This window comes from Ranitomeya imitator, chromosome 4 (genome assembly GCF_032444005.1).
Source record: "Ranitomeya imitator isolate aRanImi1 chromosome 4, aRanImi1.pri, whole genome shotgun sequence".
NCBI classification, from domain to species: domain Eukaryota; kingdom Metazoa; phylum Chordata; class Amphibia; order Anura; family Dendrobatidae; genus Ranitomeya; species Ranitomeya imitator.
Window position 1 is genome coordinate 428,457,635 of NC_091285.1, and position 19,707 is coordinate 428,477,341.

General features: G+C 42.5%; 1 protein-coding gene across 2 annotated transcripts in view; it reads right to left on the minus strand.

The window, feature by feature from the left end:
• The window catches only part of LOC138676332 (neuronal acetylcholine receptor subunit alpha-3-like), a 108,527-nt gene that overhangs the window by 31,572 nt on the left and 57,248 nt on the right, over positions 1–19,707 (minus strand). For both annotated transcript variants that reach the window (XM_069765520.1, XM_069765521.1), the window contains 2 exons: positions 16,815–16,859; positions 11,179–11,288 (listed from right to left, as the gene is read on the minus strand). In XM_069765520.1, the coding sequence (XP_069621621.1) occupies positions 11,179–11,288; positions 16,815–16,859 (155 nt within the window). The remainder of the gene's footprint in view (positions 1–11,178; positions 11,289–16,814; positions 16,860–19,707) is intronic.

Sequence of the window (19,707 nt, forward strand, 5' to 3'; positions counted from 1 at the left end):
GGGGGACATAATTTTTAGATGTATTCAGGGAATTATTAGTTTGAAGGGGGCATTCAAGGGGCTTATTAGATTTTAAGGGGAAATTTAGGGGGCTTTAGTATTTTTGTAGTATTCTTGTAGTGAGCACTACAAATTTGAAAGGCACCTCCAAGTGTCAATATTAATTTATTTTTGGGGAACGCATTTGACATTAAAGAGGACCTGTCACCAGATCACAAGTGGTCAGTTTTTGCTTTTGTTTTATTCCCGCTGTTCCTCTCAGCGTTCCGTTTTTTTTTTTGTATTATTCAAATCCATCAAATAATTCTAGAGACATGGGCCTTTTTATTTAGTGCTAATATCCATTATCGCATGACAGGATTCTCTGGGGCATGTCTTTAAGCTGCTGTGTATTATTAACCCGTAAGCAATTCTCCCTTGGTGAAACCATAAAAATTAGCACTACATAAAAAGGTCCTTATCGCTAAAACATTATGTCGGATTTAATAGAATAAATAAATAAATAAATAAAATGAAATACTTAGGGGAGCAGCGGGAAAAACATGAGAACAAAAAGAGCAAAAACTGCCCATTTTTTACCTGGTAACGGGTTGTCTGCAACAGCCGTAAAGTGCTGGAGGGTGGCAGCCGTGGTTGAACTGCTGCTACATGGCGCCCTGGCACGTTACAGAAAAATCATGTGTCAGTCCCAATGTGCTGGCATGTGTGGGGTGCGTTACACTCACTGTTTCTAGATCGCAGGCCTCCGCTGTCTCCAGGCCTTCGTCTTCAGGAGCTGCCACAGGGGGCACCCAGTTTGTTTCTGGAGTGCCCGCAGGACCCTGGGGTACTCGGGCCGGGTCCGGTGGTCATTAACCCTTGTCTGACCTTGGATGGGATAGTGCATCCAAGGTCAGAACCCCCACTTTGATGCGGGCTCCGGCGGTAAGCCCACATCAAAACCGGGACATGTCAGCTGTTTTGAACAGCTGACATGTGCCCGCAATAGCGACGGGTGGAATCGCGATCCACCCACCGCTATTAACTAATTAAATGCCGCTGTCAAATGCTGACAGCAGCATTTAACCGGCGCTCCCGGCCATCTGGCCAGAAATGAGCGCATCGCTGACCCCTGTCACATGATTGGGGGTCAGCGATGCGTCGGCATGACAACCTGAGGTCTCTTTGAGACCTCTATGGTTGCTGATGCCAGCTTGCTGTGAGCGCCACCCTGTATTCGGCACTCATAGCAAGCCTGTAATTCAGCTAGATATGATGATCGCTCCCATGTAGCTGAGCCGATCGAGTTGTGCCAGCTTCTAGCCTCCCATGGAGGCTATTGAAGCATGGCAAAAGTTTAAAAAAAAAAGTTTAAAATAATGTGAAAAAAATAAAAAAAATATAAAAGTTTAAATCACCCCCCTTTCACCCCATTTAAAATAAAACAATTAAAAAAAAACCTACACATATTTGGTATCACCGTGTTCAGAATCACCCGATCTATCAATACAAAAAAGGATTAACCTGATCGCTAAAGGGCGTAGCGAGAAAAAAAATTGAAACACCAGAATTACGTTATTTTGGTCTCCTCAAAATTGCATTAAAATGCAATAACAGGTGATCAAAAGAACATATCTGAACAACATGGCATCATTAAAAACATCAGCTTGGCATGCAAAAAATAAGCCCTCAACCGACCCGAGATTAAGAAAAATGGAAACACTATGGGTATCGGAAAATGGCACAATTTTTTTTTTTTAGCAATGTTTGGAATTTTTCTTCACCACTTAGATAAAAGAGAACCTAGACATGTTTGGGGTCTATGAACTCGTAATAACCTGTAGAATCATAATGGCAGGTCACTTAGTGAGCCTAGTAAAAAAGCTAAACAAAAAACAAGTGTGGGATTGCACTTTTTTGCAATTTCACCGCACTTGGATTTTTTTTCCCTGTTTTCTAATACATAACATGGTAAAACCAATGATGTCCTTCAAAAGTACAACTCGTCCCGCAAAAAATAAACCCTCACATGGCCATATTGATGGAAAAATAAAAAAAAGTTATTGCTCTGGGAAGGAGGGGAGTGAAAAACGAACACGGAAAAACGAAAAATCCCAAGGTCATGAAGGGGTTAAAAGGCCTTCTTTGAATAAACTGAGAGTGTCCAACACCTTACATAGCCAACTAATCTGATTATTGTTCGGGGCATAAAGATTGCAAAAAGTGACTTTTATATTGGCTAATTGACCTTTGAAAAACAGAAAATCCCAAGGTCATGAAGTGGTTAAAGGGTTAGTCACGGTAGCAGTGACCCTGTCCGTGGCCCTGGGCATCCAATTTAAAGGGAAGGGGTTGTTTTGAATAAAGAATGTTCGTGATGCCACCTGTGTTATTCGGTCAGGGATGACCGACGCTGCTTAAAGGGGTCCACTGGGGGTGATGTTATTGCAGCAGGGATGGTATGCAGGGGGGTAACTACAACAGGTGCAGGGGTTGCAATGGCACCCGGGCCCTGGAGCCTAGGGGGCCCTAAAATTCCCTTTGGCCTATATAAAAAGACTATTGCTATTAAAGATTTAAAATATTTGGGGGGCCCTTTGGAGCTTTTGCATCGGGGCCCATAAGTTTCAAGTTACGCCACTAATGGTATGGCTTCCTACAGGTGAAGCTTAATCCCCAGGGCTCCCAGTGTAGTAGGCAAAGATGACAGACGGTGTAGTGCTGGAAATAATTGGACACAAGGTTGCAGTCTCTTTACCTTTTACTGGTAGTATGCAGCCACAGTCCAGGGTACAGATCACAGGTGATGGTGAGGTCCGGTCAGCCTGGAAGCGATTCGGAATCCCCCTAGCCAGGTGGGGTTTGGATGCTTCCTTACTGCGCTGTGTTGTAGTCCCTTGCTGCCTAAGGCTTCACACAAGGTCCTCACTTTCTCTCTGTCCTATTAATAGGACAATATCCGTATGGCAGGCAACTCGAACCTTTTTACAGGTGTCCCTACTTGCGGTGACTCCGTGCTCTATATGCTGCTGTGCCTTCGGATGTAATGGTGGACAGGTGGCTTGAAATCTCCTGCCTGCTTCTGCTGTGGGGCATACAGTTAACCCTACAACCTTGGAATTCTGGCTTCCTGTTTTCTTGCACTGATTCAGGAGTGAGCCCACTCGCAGCTCCACTCCCAGTATTTTTCCTCTCCTTTGCCTCTTCTCCCCTTATTGTCTCTCACAGACTGCTCTGTCAGGAGCTGCAGAACCTCGTGTCTGCACTGCTCCAGCACTTCTGCTGACTGACTGCCTAACTCCTCCTCCAGCCAGAATATATAGGGAAGCCACCCACAAACTGGATCAGAGCTCCCACTTCTGGCCAGGAGTCAGAACAGTGTTGTGTGTACATATTACCTGTTAAAGGGATCCTTCCTCGCTTCCAGGCATGGCATCACCTCCACCGTGAGGAAGGCAAGACCACTGTAACAACCAGTTACCTGGGGTGTTACATTTCCACACACATAAGTTTACTGGACAGTTCAAGTTCATCAGATTTCAACACTTCTCATTTTTAGTTTCCCTAATACAATACATTTTCAGCATTTCTATCTGTTTTTCTTGGGAGTATCCCTACTCTCACTCATCCCGTCAGCACCAGAGATTCCCAGTCCAGTTCAGCAGTACAGCTGAGATTTGTTACCTCCCCCACATACACTTCTACATCTATCTTCCCTTGTACACCAGGGGATAAGATGCTCATATATAAAGCCTTGAAGCCTGGATATTGCAGGTATTTCTGCAGGAGAATTTATAAGGCCTCATATGACCCAGAACATTAGGTTCTCGCTTTTGCCGTAAACGCGCTGCACCTTGATCTTGACCCTGTCACGTTGGTTAATGAACTCCCTATCTATCCAACTAACAGAAAGCAGTACCTTTTTACTGAGACTTGCCCCTCCCACTATAGGCTAGTCCTGAACTTTAACTATATCTGTCCCTATAGTCTATATGCTACTGTGTCTTCAGGTGTGGGATGGACAGGTAACTTGCAATCAGCTGTCCCACTGGTTTCTGCTGTGAGATGTAGAATACTGCACAACCTCGGCCTTCCAGCTACCGGTTTCATGGGCTTAGTAGGGCGGCAGCTCAGTTGCAGCTAACTCCCCTAGGTCCCCACTTCACCTGTGCTTCGTTTCTCCTTCACGCGCTCTATAATCTGTTCTGCCTTCCTTTCTCTCTTTCTTTGCAGAAGCTGCAGCACTTTCTCATGGCTGCACGGCCCCTCTGCTTCCTTCTCCTCTGTCTCTCTGACAGCAACTAACTCTCAGAATGGCTTCAGTTCTTGTCTCTGGCAGACTGCCTAACTTTCCCTCCAGACCAGAATATATATAGTGGAGTCACCCACAAGCTGGATCAGAGCTCCCCCTTCTGGCCTGGAGTGTGAACATGTTGCATGTTTGTGAATACCTGATAAGAGGAATCCTTCATCGCTTCCAAGCGTGACATCACTCTCTCCATGAGGAAAGCAATGCCACTGTGACAACCAGGAGCCTGGGGTGTCACATCAGTCACTCTCTTGGGGTAGTTGTATAATGGTATTATTGGTATTATTAGTCTTTGTACATAGGATTTTTCTTCCATATCAGTATGGTAATAATATACAGCAACTTGTTAGTTGTAGCAGTAGTAGTCATGGTGTGGGCGTATTATTTTTGCACGGAGTTACCATTATTATTAATAACCTATGTGTACAGTGTTTTATGCAATAACAGTATTACAGAGTCATATCTACTGGGAGCAGGAGGGGCATTTGACCCCCGCACAGCTGACAGGGGGAACCGTTGAGTTGCCTGAAGTAATGGTCCGAGGTTTCTCCCAGGTAGCTGCATTTTGCCGCCCCTCTGGGTGGGATTTGGCCATCTTCTGAGCCATCTGAGAAAAGGTGTAACACTCCATCTTCCAGGTTTTGCATTTTTTAGCCGCTAGTCAGTACGCAACTGTAGTGTGCAAATCGCATATGACCGGTGACATAGTTACATAGTTACATAGTTACATAGTTATTAAGGTTGAAGGAAGACTATATGTCCATCTAGTTCAACCCATAGCCTAACCTAACATGTTGATCCAGAGGAAGGCAAAAAAACCCCATGTGCAAAGAGTAAGCTCCACATTGGGGAAAAAAATTCCTTCCCGACTCCACATACAGCAATCAGACTAGTTCCCTGGATCAACGCCCTATCAAGGAATCTAGTGTATATACCCTGTAACATTATACTTTTCCAGAAAGGTATCCAGTCCCCTCTTAAATTTAAGTAATGAATCACTCATTACAACATCATACGGCAGAGAGTTCCATAGTCTCACTGCTCTTACAGTAAAGAATCCGCGTCTGTTATTATGCTTAAACCTTTTTTCCTCCAACCGCAGAGGATGCCCCCTTGTCCCTGTTTCAGGTCTATGATTAAAAAGATCATCAGAAAGGTCTTTGTACTGTCCCCTCATATATTTATACATTAAAATAAGATCACCCCTTAGTCTTCGTTTTTCCAAACTAAATAGCCCCAAGTGTAATAACCTATCTTGGTATTGCAGACCCCCCAGTCCTCTAATAACCTTGGTCGCTCTTCTCTGCACCCGCTCCAGTTCAGCTATGTCTTTCTTAAACACCGGAGACCAGAACTGTGCACAGTATTCTAAGTGTGGTCGAACTAGTGACTTGTATAGAGGTAAAATTATGTTCTCCTCATGAGCATCTATGCCTCTTTTAATGCATCCCATTATTTTATTTGCCTTTGTAGCAGCTGCCTGACACTGGCCACTGAATTTAAGTTTGTCATCCACCCATACACCCAGGTCTTTTTCATTGACGGTTTTGCCCAGAGTTTTAGAATTAAGCACATAATTATACATCTTATTACTTCTACCCAAGTGCATGACCTTACATTTATCCCCATTAAAGCTCATTTGCCATTTATCAGCCCAAGCTTCTAGTTTACATAAATCATCCTGTAATATAAAATTGTCCTCCTCTGTATTGATTACCCTGCAGAGTTTAGTGTCATCTGCAAATATTGAAATTCTACTCTGAATGCCCCCTACAAGGTCATTAATAAATATGTTAAAAAGAAGAGGGCCCAATACTGACCCCTGTGGTACCCCACTTCTAACCGCTACCCAGTCCGAGTGTGCTCCATTAATAACCACCCTTTGTTTCCTATCCCTGAGCCAGCTCTCAACCCACTTGCACATATTTTCCCCTATCCCCATTATTCTCATTTTATGTATCAACCTTTTGTGTGGCACCGTATCAAAAGCTTTTGAAAAGTCCATATACACTACATCCACTGGGTTCCCTTGGTCCAATCTGGAACTTACCTCTTCATAGAAACTGATCAAATTAGTCTGACATGAACGGTCCCTAGTAAACCCGTGCTGATACTGGGTCATGAGGTTATTCCTCTTCAGATACTCCAGTATAGCATCCCTTAGAATGCCCTCCAGTATTTTACCCACAGTAGAGGTTAAGCTTACTGGCCTATAATTTCCGAGTTCAGTTTTTGTCCCCTTTTTGAATATTGGCACCACATTTGCTATACGCCAGTCCTGTGGCACAGACCCTGTTATTATGGAGTCTTTAAAGATTAAAAATAATGGTCTATCAATGACTGTACTTAATTCCTGCAGTACTCGAGGGTGTATCCCATCCGGGCCCGGAGATTTGTCAATTTTAGTGATTTTTAGACGCCGCCGCACTTCCTGCTGGGTTAAGCAGGTGACATTTAATTGGGAATTTTTATCACTAGACATTTTGTCTGCCATGGGATTTTCTTGTGTAAATACTGATGAAAAAAAGTCATTTAGCATATTGGCTTTTTCCTCATCCTCATCCACCATCTCACCCAGACTATTTTTAAGGGGGCCAACACTATCATTTTTTAGTTTCTTACTATTTATGTAGTTAAAGAATATTTTAGGATTATTTTTACTCTCTCTGGCAATGAGTCTCTCTGTCTCAATCTTTGCTGCCTTGATTTGCTTTTTACAGAATTTATTTAATTTTCTGTATTTATTTAATGCCTCCTCACTACCTACTTCCTTTAATTCTCTAAATGCTTTCTTTTTGTCACTTATTGCGCCCCTTACAGCTCTATTTAGCCATATTGGTTTCCTCCTATTTCTAGTATGTTTATTCCCATACGGTATATACTGTGCACAGGTCCTATCCAGGATGCTAATAAACGTCTCCCATTTTCTTTGTGTATTTTTGTGTCTCAGGATATCGTCCCAGTTAATTGCACCAAGATCCTCTCTCATCCGTTGGAAATTTGCTCTCCTGAAGTTTAGTGTCCTTGTAACCCCTCTACTACACATCTTTTTAAAGGATACTTGAAAACTTATTATTTTGTGATCGCTATTTCCCAAGTGACCCCCAACCCTTATATTTGATATGCGGTCTGGCCTGTTGGTTAATATTAGGTCTAGCAGTGCCCCCCTTATTGTTGGGTCCTGAACCAGTTGTGAAAGGTAATTGTCTCTCATAATTGTCAAAAACTGATTACCTTTGCTGGAACTGCAGGTTTCTATTCCCCAATCTATTTCAGGGTAGTTGAAGTCCCCCATAATAATGACTTCTCCTTGAGTCGCAGCTTCATCTATTTGCTTTACGAGGATATTCTCCATTGCTTCCATTATTTTTGGAGATTTATAACAAACCCCTATCAGTAATTTATTATTTTTTCCCCCTCCCCTTATCTCCACCCACAGGGATTCTACATTTTCATTAAATTCACCTATATTATCGCGCAGGATGGGTTTTAAGGATGATTTTACATATAGACACACCCCTCCCCCTCGCTTATCTGTACGGTCATTTCTGAACAGGCTGTAGCCCTGCAAGTTAACAGCCCAGTCATGGCTCTCATCCAGCCACGTTTCAGATATCCCCACCATGTCATAATTATGCTCCAACAACATTAGTTCTAATTCGTCCATTTTGTTGGCGAGGCTTCTGGCATTAGTATACATGCACTTTATGTTCCTCTCTGTACTTCTATTTCTTAAATTATTAACTGTTCTGACCCCAACCCCCATGCCACCGCCACCCCCAACTTCCTTATTTGTGCCCAGGTCTCTGTCTGCACTATCTTCCCCTCCTATAAAATGAATACCCTCCCCCCCAATTCCTAGTTTAAACACTCCTCCAACCTTCTAGCCATTCTCTCCCCCAGCACAGCTGCACCCTCCCCATTGAGGTGCAGCCCGTCCCTAGCGTAGAGCCTGTAGCCAACTGAGAAGTCGGCCCAGTTCTGCAGGAACCCAAACCCCTCTTTCCTACACCAATTCTTGAGCCACTTATTAACCTCCCTAATCTCCCGTTGCCTCTCTGGCGTGGCACGTGGTACCGGCAGTATTTCGGAAAATACCACATTGGAGGTCCTTGCTTTCAGCTTGCAGCCTAATTCCCTGAAATCATCTTTAAGGACCTTCCACCTACCTCTAACTTTGTCATTAGTGCCAATGTGCACCATGACCGCTGGGTCCTCACCAGCCCCTCCCAATAAGCTGTCCACCCGATCAGCGATGTGTCGGACTCGAGCGCCAGGTAGGCAGCACACCGTTCGACGATCCCTGTCTTTGTGACAGATTGCCCTATCTGTTCCCCTAATAATTGAGTCCCCCACTACCAGCACCTGTCTGGCCTGCCCTGCTCTCCTATTTCCCTCCTTACTGGAGCAGTCACTCCTCCGGCTTTCAGAGGACATGCCTGGCTGCAGCAGTGCTACCCCTGTACTGGCACCCCCCTCATCTGCCAACTTAGCAAACTTATTGGGGTGTTCCAGATCAGGACTAGCCTCCCTGGCACTCTTCCCTCTACCCCGCTTCCTAACTGTCACCCAGCTTGCTACTTCATTGTCCTGCAGCTCCATCCCACCATCACCCCCCTCATCTGTCCCATTGAGCGTCTGCTCCGTGAGCAGAAGACTCCTCTCCATATTGTCTATGGATCTCAGTGTTGCCAGCTGCACATTTAGAGTCAGAATCTGGGTTTCCAAATGCACAACGTGATCACATCTCGCACAGCAGTATGCACCCTCGATCGGCTGCTCAAGGACTGCATACATGTGGCAAGATGTGCACTGGATGGCATTAACAATCGTGGAGCACATTTCCTAATGGGGATTGCACCAGACAGAACAGTTCAATTAAAAAAATAAATAAATAAATAAATAAATAAATACAAAGTATTAATAAAAATCAGACAGCAATTCCTCCCCTGGAAACTCCCTGAATCCAAAGTCACTGAATCACAAGTCACACTTACCGCCGTCCACACTTACGCTCAGGACACACTCAGCTCGCTCACACTCGCTCTGCTGAAGATTTATAGATTTTTTTTTTTCTAGTTCCCCTCAACAGCAATCAACCTTGCTGTTCAAATGCACTTCCAAAAAGGACTTGAGCCCCAAACAGCTGCCCCTTATAAACCCTTAACTATGAGCCCCCACCCTAAGTTAACCCTTATGAATATACCTACCCCCAATTCAGCAACTCACACCAATTCACACAGGTATTTGTTAAAGGCTTTCCAAATACCTCTTCACTGAATCACAAGTCACACTTACCGCCGTCCACACTTAAGGTACTGTCACACTAGACGATATCGCTAGCGATCCGTGACGTTGCAGCGTCCTCGCTAGCGATATCGTCCAGTGTGACAGGCAGCAGCGATCAGGCCCCTGCTGGGAGATCGCTGGTCGGGGAAGAAAGTCCAGAACTTTATTTCGTCGCTGGACTCCCCGCAGACATCGCTGAATCGGCGTGTGTGACACCGATTCAGCGATGTCTTCACTGGTAACCAGGGTAAACATCGGGTAACTAAGCGCAGGGCCGCGCTTAGTAACCCGCTGTTTACCCTGGTTACCAGCGTAAAAAAACAAACAGTACATACTTACATTCAGCTGTCTGTCCCTTGCCGTCTGGTTCCTGCCTTGACTGCTGGCCATAAAGTGAAAGCAGAGCACAGCCACAGCGGTGAGTCACCGCTGTGTGACTCACCGCTGTGCTGTGCTTTCACTTTCACTTTGCGGCCAGCAGTCTGTGCAGGAACCAGACGGCAAGGGACAGACAGCTGAATGTAAGTATGTACTGTTTGTTTTTTTACGCTGGTAACCAGGGTAAACATCGGGTTACTAAGCGCGGCCCTGCGCTTAGTTACCCGATGTTTACCCTGGTTACCGGGGACCTCGGGATCGTTGGTCGCTGGAGAGCTGTCTGTGTGACAGCTCTCCAGCGACCAAACAGCGACGCTGCAGCGATCCGGATCGTTGTCGGTATCGCTGCAGCGTCGCTAAGTGTGACGGTACCTTTACGCTCAGGACACACTCAGCTCGCTCACACTCGCTCTGCTGAAGATTTATAGATTTTTTTTTTTCTAGTTCCCCTCAACAGCAATCAACCTTGCTGTTCAAATGCACTTCCAAAAAGGACTTGAGCCCCAAACAGCTGCCCCTTATAAACCCTTAACTATGAGCCCCCACCCTAAGTTAACCCTTATGAATATACCTACCCCCAATTCAGCAACTCACACCAATTCACACAGGTATTTGTTAAAGGCTTTCCAAATACCTCTTCACTGAATCACAAGTCACACTTACCGCCGTCCACACTTACGCTCAGGACACACTCAGCTCGCTCACACTCGCTCTGCTGAAGATTTATAGATTTTTTTTTTTCTAGTTCCCCTCAACAGCAATCAACCTTGCTGTTCAAATGCACTTCCAAAAAGGAAGGACATGACGACTACTAAAATAATTTAAGTTGTGTTTAGGGGTGGCCGCCAAACTGTAGGTGATATTTAATCACTAGTTGTAATGTCCTGGTATAGAAGCAACAGTGTTGTATAACTATGCAGTAGATGTATATAATTTTTTCTTGGGGTGGTTGAATGGAACTTGTCTCACTGATCTTTAATAAACGTAGTTACTCCCCATTCTAAAGGAGCCAGAAGCAGCTTGTCTTACTTCAGTTTGTTTGTTGTTGTGGCGAATTCTTCTAGGATGTCATTCAGATGTCTATTATGTACATTATAGTGCATCTTTCTAGTTAAAAGGAGTATACCATATATCACAGCCACTTTTCCATTAATACAAATTTACTGATTTTGTAAGTAAATCAAGCCTGAAAGCACTCAAGTATAACGACAGAGAGTAATTACTTGTTATAAAGAACTATGTCTGGCTTCCAGATCTGTGCAGCAGGAACTCGAATAAATTCAATTCCTCCGAACTGTCTTGGATCCCATTTCAGCTTGTAGTCGCTCCATATCTGTAAAATATGAAAAGTTGTGAAGCTATTTGTTATAACACATAGAATATACTTCATTTTCTTTGAATAGCAGTTTTAGTACTTTAAAGGGAACCTGTAATGTACACTCCCCCGAACTATTAGTATTATTGTGTAGCTCATTAAAAGATAAGCCAGTCGATTCCTGTATGACTGCAAAGCGCTGTTCTAGCAGAGAGAAATTACATCTTCAAGTTGTATCTGTAAGTGCATTGAGGTGTAATTGCAGCGCCCCAGGGTCCTGGTCATTGCAGTATTATCGTTCTCCTCTAGGGGGGAGTGATGATACGTTTGGAGGCAATAAAGGAGATCTCTTTACTAGGTAACACCAACACACAACACATTTCACACTCCAGTCCACCAGGGGGAGCTATGCTCCTATTTATTAGGGCACTCTTCACAATTAGGTAAAACTGGTGGTCTGGATAGGAAGTGAGGGACAGAAGCTGGCTGAGCTCCACTCAGGCAGTTGCTATCTGAGCTCCGCTCAGGTAGTTGGTCCTGTCAGAGGCCTAGACAGAGAGACAAGGAGCTGCGCCTGCCCCACGTGTGGCAGCCTCCAGAAAGAGACATGAACAGAGAACTGTATTGTAGAGAGTGAGTCATAGAAAAGGAGAGGAAACCAGAAGGAGTTCTGCCCTACACAGGCTGCCTCCTTCTGAGGCGCAGGATCCCGGTAGCCGGAACACCGAGGGAGCAACAGCTCTTTATGCCTTGCTCCAGAGACCGGTATAGAAAAATAGGAGACAAAAAAAGCGCAAATAGGGTCTTATCCCCAGGATTGCTTCTAATAAATAGTGAGAGAACTGCTCACCTGGTGGTACACAGTACAGGCGTGTAGTTTGTCAGCTGCTGCAGATCCACAGTTCGGCGCTGCGACCTCTCAGAACCGTTATAATAGACAACCAACAATAGATAACCTTTGTGTGGAAACTTCCTCAAGAAGAAGCCATGAGCTTCGAAACGCGTTGAATAAACCACCCGAACATCTTACAAGTATATCTGGATCTATTATTTGTCGCAGCAGCGCGGATGTAATCCACATTTCATCTATTATAATTGCTCCAGAGACGGGCAGGACAGCTAATTCCACGTTACCTGCCGTCCTATACAAAGGAGGCAAGGTGGCACCCACGAGAGGTTGGGGCATGATAGAGTCCCTGTAAAAAGCCTCACGCCACCGGTCATACGGGTTTGTCCTATCCATCTGGGGGACAGAGAGAGACACAACATCTAGAACATTTACAATAGTTGTGAGGACCTTATCAGAGGCTCAGCAATAAGGTACTACAACACCCAGGTGCTAGAGGAAGGCTACTGATTTCCACCTGGATAAGGGGACTCTGGATTTGCCTCCAAACCAGCCGGACTCTGCCTGCCCTGTGATCTGGTGCTCTGGACTGTGGACGCTGAAGCCTTCAGTAAAAGGTAAAGAGACTGCAACCTTGGGTCCTCGTTCTTCACTGCGCCTCACACCATTCACTATCCACACTCTGGGAAGCCCTGGAGACACACTTCACCTGTGGGAAGGTATACCATCTAGCTGCCATAACATCACCCCAGCGGACCCCTAAGCAGCGTCTGTCACCCTGACCGAATACCACAGGTGGCGTCACGAACATTTCCCCTTTAAAGACCTTTCCACTTTTACACGGACATCCCAGGGCCACGGACCGGGTCAGCCACCGTGACATCCCCTTTGAGAACCGTAGGACCCGGTACCGAGTACCCCTAGCCCTTGGGGGCGATCCATAATGATGCACTTCTAGCTTCTCAACCTCACTTTATTTCCTACCTAGCAGCACCCTCCCCTGGCTGAATGACAAGTCAGTGGCCATGTACCAAAGTAAATGACCTGTCAATCAACCAGGAAAGCGTGCTGCAAGGTAGGAAATGCAGAAAGAGGATGAGAAGCTAGAAGTGCATCATCACACCTCAATGCACTTCGAGATACAACTTCAAAATCTGATTGCTCACTACTGGAGCATCATTTATATCAGGATCGGCTGGCTTATCTTTTAAAGAGCTACAGAATCAAATGAATGATTTGGGGAAAGAACGAAGGGGTTCTAAAAGTTTCTGATCAGTTCCCTTTAAGGATTAATTTAGAACTCCATAATACACTTCTGTAGTGCTAAAAATTGGACTAGATCCTGTGATGTAAAAGTAGAAAATCCTTTTAAAAAAGCCAGTGACCTTATGATTATTTGTGAGCAACCTGATGTACATAATTGGAAGAAAGTATTACTCTTCACATATGGCATACATGTAGGTCCATTTCTGCCAGGGGTTTAAAATCTAAAAGGAGTTGATCCAAACTAAATGATTGATTGTCTACTCTCATAATAGGTCATCTATATCAGATTAGTGGGCATTGGACCCCAATTGGCTGTTGCCAGCTTCCACAGCCACCAGAAGTACATAGCTCCATACACTGTGTAGTGTCCATTCTCAAGGGCTGCAATAAAGTTCCCATTGAAGTGAATGAGTGAAATCAATTGAATTGAGTGGGGATGAGCAGCAGTATAGGAAGTATACAGGAGTATAGGAAGCATTGGTGTTCTGGCTCCCTACACTGGTGGCTGAGAAAACAAGCTACATCTGATTAGGGGGGGATTCTTTCCTAAGAATTGGTCGTCATTATCTCCTAGAGAACCCCTTTAAACGTGGGATATAAATTAGCAACGGAATCAATAATTAAGAATAAAATTATACAAACAGTACAATGCAAACAACAGGAGATCCTCATAGCATTTGTACCACCCAGCAATCACATCTGGCCACTGATTGGAAGTTTTTAATATTAGACAGTGTAGGACTGTCCTGAACAGAGTTACCTTGTTGTGGTGGGATGTCTTTTATGCTATTTTTGATCAAAAACAGTATTATTAAGAACTCTGTGTTATTTAAATGCACTTTTGCTTTTTTTTTTACTTATTTTTACTTATTTAGCTACAGCAAGGTTTTTGCTCATTTTGTTTCTTGTATTTTTTGTACGACTTACAATAATAATAATAATTTTTAATTAGTAATAATAGTAATTAACATGGAGCATTTTGTTAAATAGCACCTATTTTTCCCCCAGAGATTTAAAATTTTGATATTTGCGTGTATATATATATATATATATATATATATATATATATATATATATAATGGATAAGCATGAGAGTGTATGGCACCTCAATATCAGACTGTGCTCTGTGTCATGGAATCATTCACATAATAATAATCTGTGTCATAGAATCATTCACATACTTGAAATCTGTGTCATAGAATCATTCACATATTTGAAATTTCACACTTGTAGAATCCTCCCAAGCTGAACTGCTGTACAATATTGCAATGTGTGTGAAGCCTTAGGCTTGTGGAGTATAAAAAGGGTTTTGTGTTCACTACTTTCTCCTGGAGATGGAGCCCTAGCTCTGCATAGGATCACTCGTTTCAGTCTTTCTGATTTATCTTAAATAGACTTGACATCCCAGAAATAGAAGATGCTGAAAGATCATTTGCTTTCATTAAATATAAACTTTCTGATACACAGATTTCAAATTGCACTTGACGTTATTCAGTAGTAGAAATATGTCTGATATGTGCTCCCAATGTTATTATAAGACAAGTAATATTCTGAAATATAATGGTGTTCCAAAGTGTATCAGCCTCTTTCCGCGCAACTGTAGAAATATGCTGCCTACGTCTCGACATCAGTCAATAACGATATTCATACATTTGGACTTGTGACATACGGTACATTGTTTCTTACATGCTAAACTAATGGATAATTCTTTTTATATTTTATTAGTCTTACTTAGTGTTGAGCGATATCTTCCGATATTTGAAAGTATCAGTATCGGATGGTATCGGCCGATACCGGGAAAATATCAGATTTCGCCGATACCGATACCCGATACCGATGCAAGTCAATGGGACACAAATATCGGAAGGTATCCTGGATGGTTCCCAGGGTCTGAAGGAGAGGAAACTCTCCTTCAGGCCCTGGGATCCATATTCATGTAAAAAATAAAGAATAAAAATAAAAAATATGGATATACTCACCCCTCTGAAGGACCCTGGCTGTCACCGCTGCGAGCGTCTGCCTCCGTCCTTAAGAATACTGTGAGTGAAGGACCTTCGATGATGTCGCGATCAGGTGACCGGTAACATGACCGCTCACGTGACCGCGACGTCATCGAAGGTCCTTCACTCTCTGCATTCTTAGGAACGGAGGCAGACGCTTGCAGCGGTGACATCCAGGGTTCGCCGGAGGGGTGAGTATATCCATGTTTTTTATTTTTATTCTTTATTTTTTACATGAATATGGATCCCAGGGCCTGAAGGAGAGTTTCCTCTCCTCCAGACCCTGGGAACCATAAGCACCGCACACGCCGAAGATGACTGGGAACTTCCGATTCCGATTTCCGATCTCACAAAAATATCGGAACTTGGTATCGGAATTCCGATACTTGCAGTATCGGAATGCTCAACACTAGTCTTAATACATAGTAGGACATTTATCAATATTCCTATAAAATGTATTGTGTTGTGAGAAAGGTGAAATGGTGCAAGTAGTGCCAAATTTATGAAAGAAAGGCACGTGCAAAATGCTACATTTTATTTATTTTTTATTTATTTTACTCACTTACATAGCGCCATTAATTCCACAGCGCTTTACAAATATTATTGTTTGTTGTATTGTTTGTACATTGATCCCAATCCAGTAGAGATTTTGGACAGTTTTCTCTTCCTTTTCCCAAGTCATGCCTGCTTTACTTTACAATAATAGTTTGTACCAAGGAAAGCCCTGGAGCCCAAGCTGAATAAATGTGGTACTTTTATAACGCTACTTTGTCAGGCCCCTTTTCCTAGACACTTTTAAAAGGTTAAAGAACCCATAAGAGATTTTTCGATGTGTTCTATATATTTGTTATATTTTTATCCAGAATTCTGGCACATTTTGCTTAGTAAATGTGACATAAAGGGGTTGTTCCCTTCCAGACAATGTTCTGCCTGGCTGCAATTTGCTAAAATGTAACATAACATACTATACTCACTTTCCCCTAGTTCAATGGAGAGTCTATGACAATGCTTCCAGTATCCGGCACTGACTGCCCCACAGGCGTCACATCGACAGCATGGCAGCCAATCAGTGCATTCATTGGTTCTGAAGGGGCGTTCTGTTAAGAGCCAGAGCTATTGACCACACTGATTGGCTGCAGCTGTGTCATCGTAATGTCCGCACCACAGCCAATGCCAGACACCAAGAGCAGCTGATGGACCTGAGGAAGGTGAGCACAACTCTCTTAGTTATTATTTAACAAATCCAGAACACCGTCTGGAAGACTGAAAGAGAACAACCCCTTTAAATTGGATGGGGTCTTATCTTTCAGACTTTGAGCCACCTGCAGCTACCAATGATTGAAGACAAATAATATTTTGTAACTCAGCATTAATGTAATTAAATCTTACTTATGTAATTCTTAATTATTCAGTACTCTTTGTTATACTTACATGCTTCAGCCATAAGTTGGTTTCCATAATCTGATTAACTTCATCCTATAATTATGTGCAAAGAAAACCACTTACTGTAATATATATATACCGGTACATACAGTATACATTACACATACACACACAAAACTGTGCAAAAGCTTTAGGCAGGAGCAAAAAAATGCTGCAAAGTAAGAATGATTTCTAAACTAGAAGTGCTAATAGTTAACAAAATGAAAAGTAAATACACTAAAAAGAAATCTAAGTCAAGTCAATATTTGGTGTGACCATTTTTTGCTTTTAAAACAGCATCAAAGCATCAATCCCACTAGTTACACTTGAATCAGTCTAGGATTAAATGAAGAGACGAAAGGATTTACACAAGCCTAAATCCACAGAAGATCTGTGGTTAGTTCTCCGAGATGTTCAGAACAACCTCCCTGACGAGCTTCATCAAAAAATGTGCAACGGCATGCAGCGGAATTGATGCTTTGATCCTGTTTTGAAATGAAGGGGCTGTCACAACTAATATTGATTTGATATAAAATTCTCCTTTGTTTATTCATTTAGCATGTTGTGACAAAGTCACTTGCAAAATACTGGAGGGTAGGCATGTTTCAATGAAGGTGTTAGCTTCAGTGATATCAGCCTAGGAAAAAGCTCCAGCACACTAAGTGCTGAAAGGGGTTAATCAGCCATGTTTAGTGCTAGGTTGACTGAACAGCTGTAGAGTCCACAGGATAAACACCCAGCCTTCTAGAGCATTAAGTGTGAGGTGGGCCTGGAGGTGCAAGCTCTGGAGCTGTGTTTACATGTTATGGAAGGTTGAACTTTTTTGTTGTTTGTCCCTAAAGCGGACAGATTCCCGTAGCAACAAGCACTGTACCATACGCTATGTTTTTTTTCCCTGTTAGACCAGGAAGGCCGGGTTTGTTTTTGCTACCATTGCACTGGTTTATGCTGTACTTTTAATAAACCAGTGGAAGATTTAAGGAGATAGTGTTCCTGTATCTACCTCTACATGCAGCCAAGTGAGCCGATCTACCACAATGATTTCATTGATAAACGTAAACTATTAACAATTACATTTTAGAAATAATTCTTACCTTTTGCACAGTACTGATTATATATGATCATATTAAAATGAAAGTGAACATTAATACAGTTCATGAATCGTGTTTAAATTGTTCTATTCTGCTTGCCCTACTGTAATATCTACATTGTAAAAAAAATGTGGCATTTATTCAACTTAACAAAGGTGCTTTCGGGCTTCCTTTAAACATATAATTTTAACATCCCAAAAATTAAAGGCAGTCTAATGACAATTAATTAAATTTTAAAATGCTTGCCTGGTCTTAAAAAGTAAGAGACATTGCCAAGGAAGATTAGGTTGCTATTAGAAGGAAACTATAACTAATGGTGAAAATCCAGAGGGCAATTTGATTTGGTGACAATTCCTGATTTACTGCTGTATATAACATAAGTGAATGTCAACATATATTACTGAGCTAACACAATAATCTCTTCCATGTTCTGGTCTCTTGATGCTATTATAGCACAAATGTAATACATTTCTAGATAACCTCAGCTTTACCATCACTAATAACAGTGAAAATTAGATATTAAGCTGCCATTTGTGGTAGCAGCAAGAAAATAATCATAGGACTACAGTTTTTTTCTATCTTTTCAATTGGCTATAAACATGACAATGATTAGCTTATTATTTACAGTATGTAATGACAATCCATCTTTGGTAACAAGAAAAGGTTCCCAATAATAGTTTTAACCAAAGCTGGAATATTTTTTGAGCTTGCCATACAATACATACTGTACTACTAGAATTATCCAGCTTCACATGGGTCTATTTGATTTCACTATTTCTTGTTTGTATATGGTGTTCCATTTTTATTTTTTTGCGAATATTTTGAGAATGGCAGATTCTAGAGAGATGCCAAATATAGAGCAGGTTGGTCCAGTTGCTTAGGCATATGTTAATATTTGCTTTCGTGTTCTGTTTTTTTGGGGAATATCTCAAAAGCGTTTTTTTTTTACAATTTTTAATAAGTACGTCTTTGATAGTTGAAACCTGGTGTAAAACCTTCCTAAGTTTCCAATTCACCTATGTGGCAATTCTGGATCAGATTGGTGCCATTGTTTGGCTATAAATTAATATTTGCGTCTGTGTTCCATTTTTGGGGGACGAATATCTTGATAGGCTGAAATCTGATGGAAAATTTTCATACAGTTGTGCTCAGAAGTTTACATACCCCAGCAGAATTTTTAATTTCTTGGCCTTTTTTCAGAGTATATGAATGATAACACTAAAACCATTTGTCCACTTATGGTTAGTGGTTGGGTGAAGCCATTTATTATCAAACTACTGTGTTTTCTCTTTTTAAATCATAATTAAAACCCAAAACATCCAAATGACCCTGATTAAAAGTTCACATACACCATTTCTTAGTACCGTGTATAGCCCCCTCTAGCATCAATGACAGCTTAAAGTCTTTTAAGTTAGAGGTGGAGGAGGTTCTTTATTTTCTCAGCTGCCCACTCTTCTTGGCAAAAAGCCTCCAGTTCCTGTAAATTTCTGGGCTGTCTAGCATGAGCTGCACGCTTGAGATCTCCCCAGAGTGGCTCAATGATATTGAGGTCAGGAGACTGAGATGGCCACTCCAGATTCTTCACTTTGCTCTGCTGTAACCAATGAAAGGTCAACTTGGCCTTGTGATTTGGATCGTTGTCATATTGGAATGTCTAAGTACGTCTCGTGCGCAGGTTTCAGGCTGATGATTGCAAATTTGTCTCCAGTATTTGCAGATAATGAGCTGCATTCATCTTTCCTTCAACTTTGACAAAGTTTCCTGTACCTTTCTAGCTCACATATCCCCAAAACATCAGCGATCCACCTCAG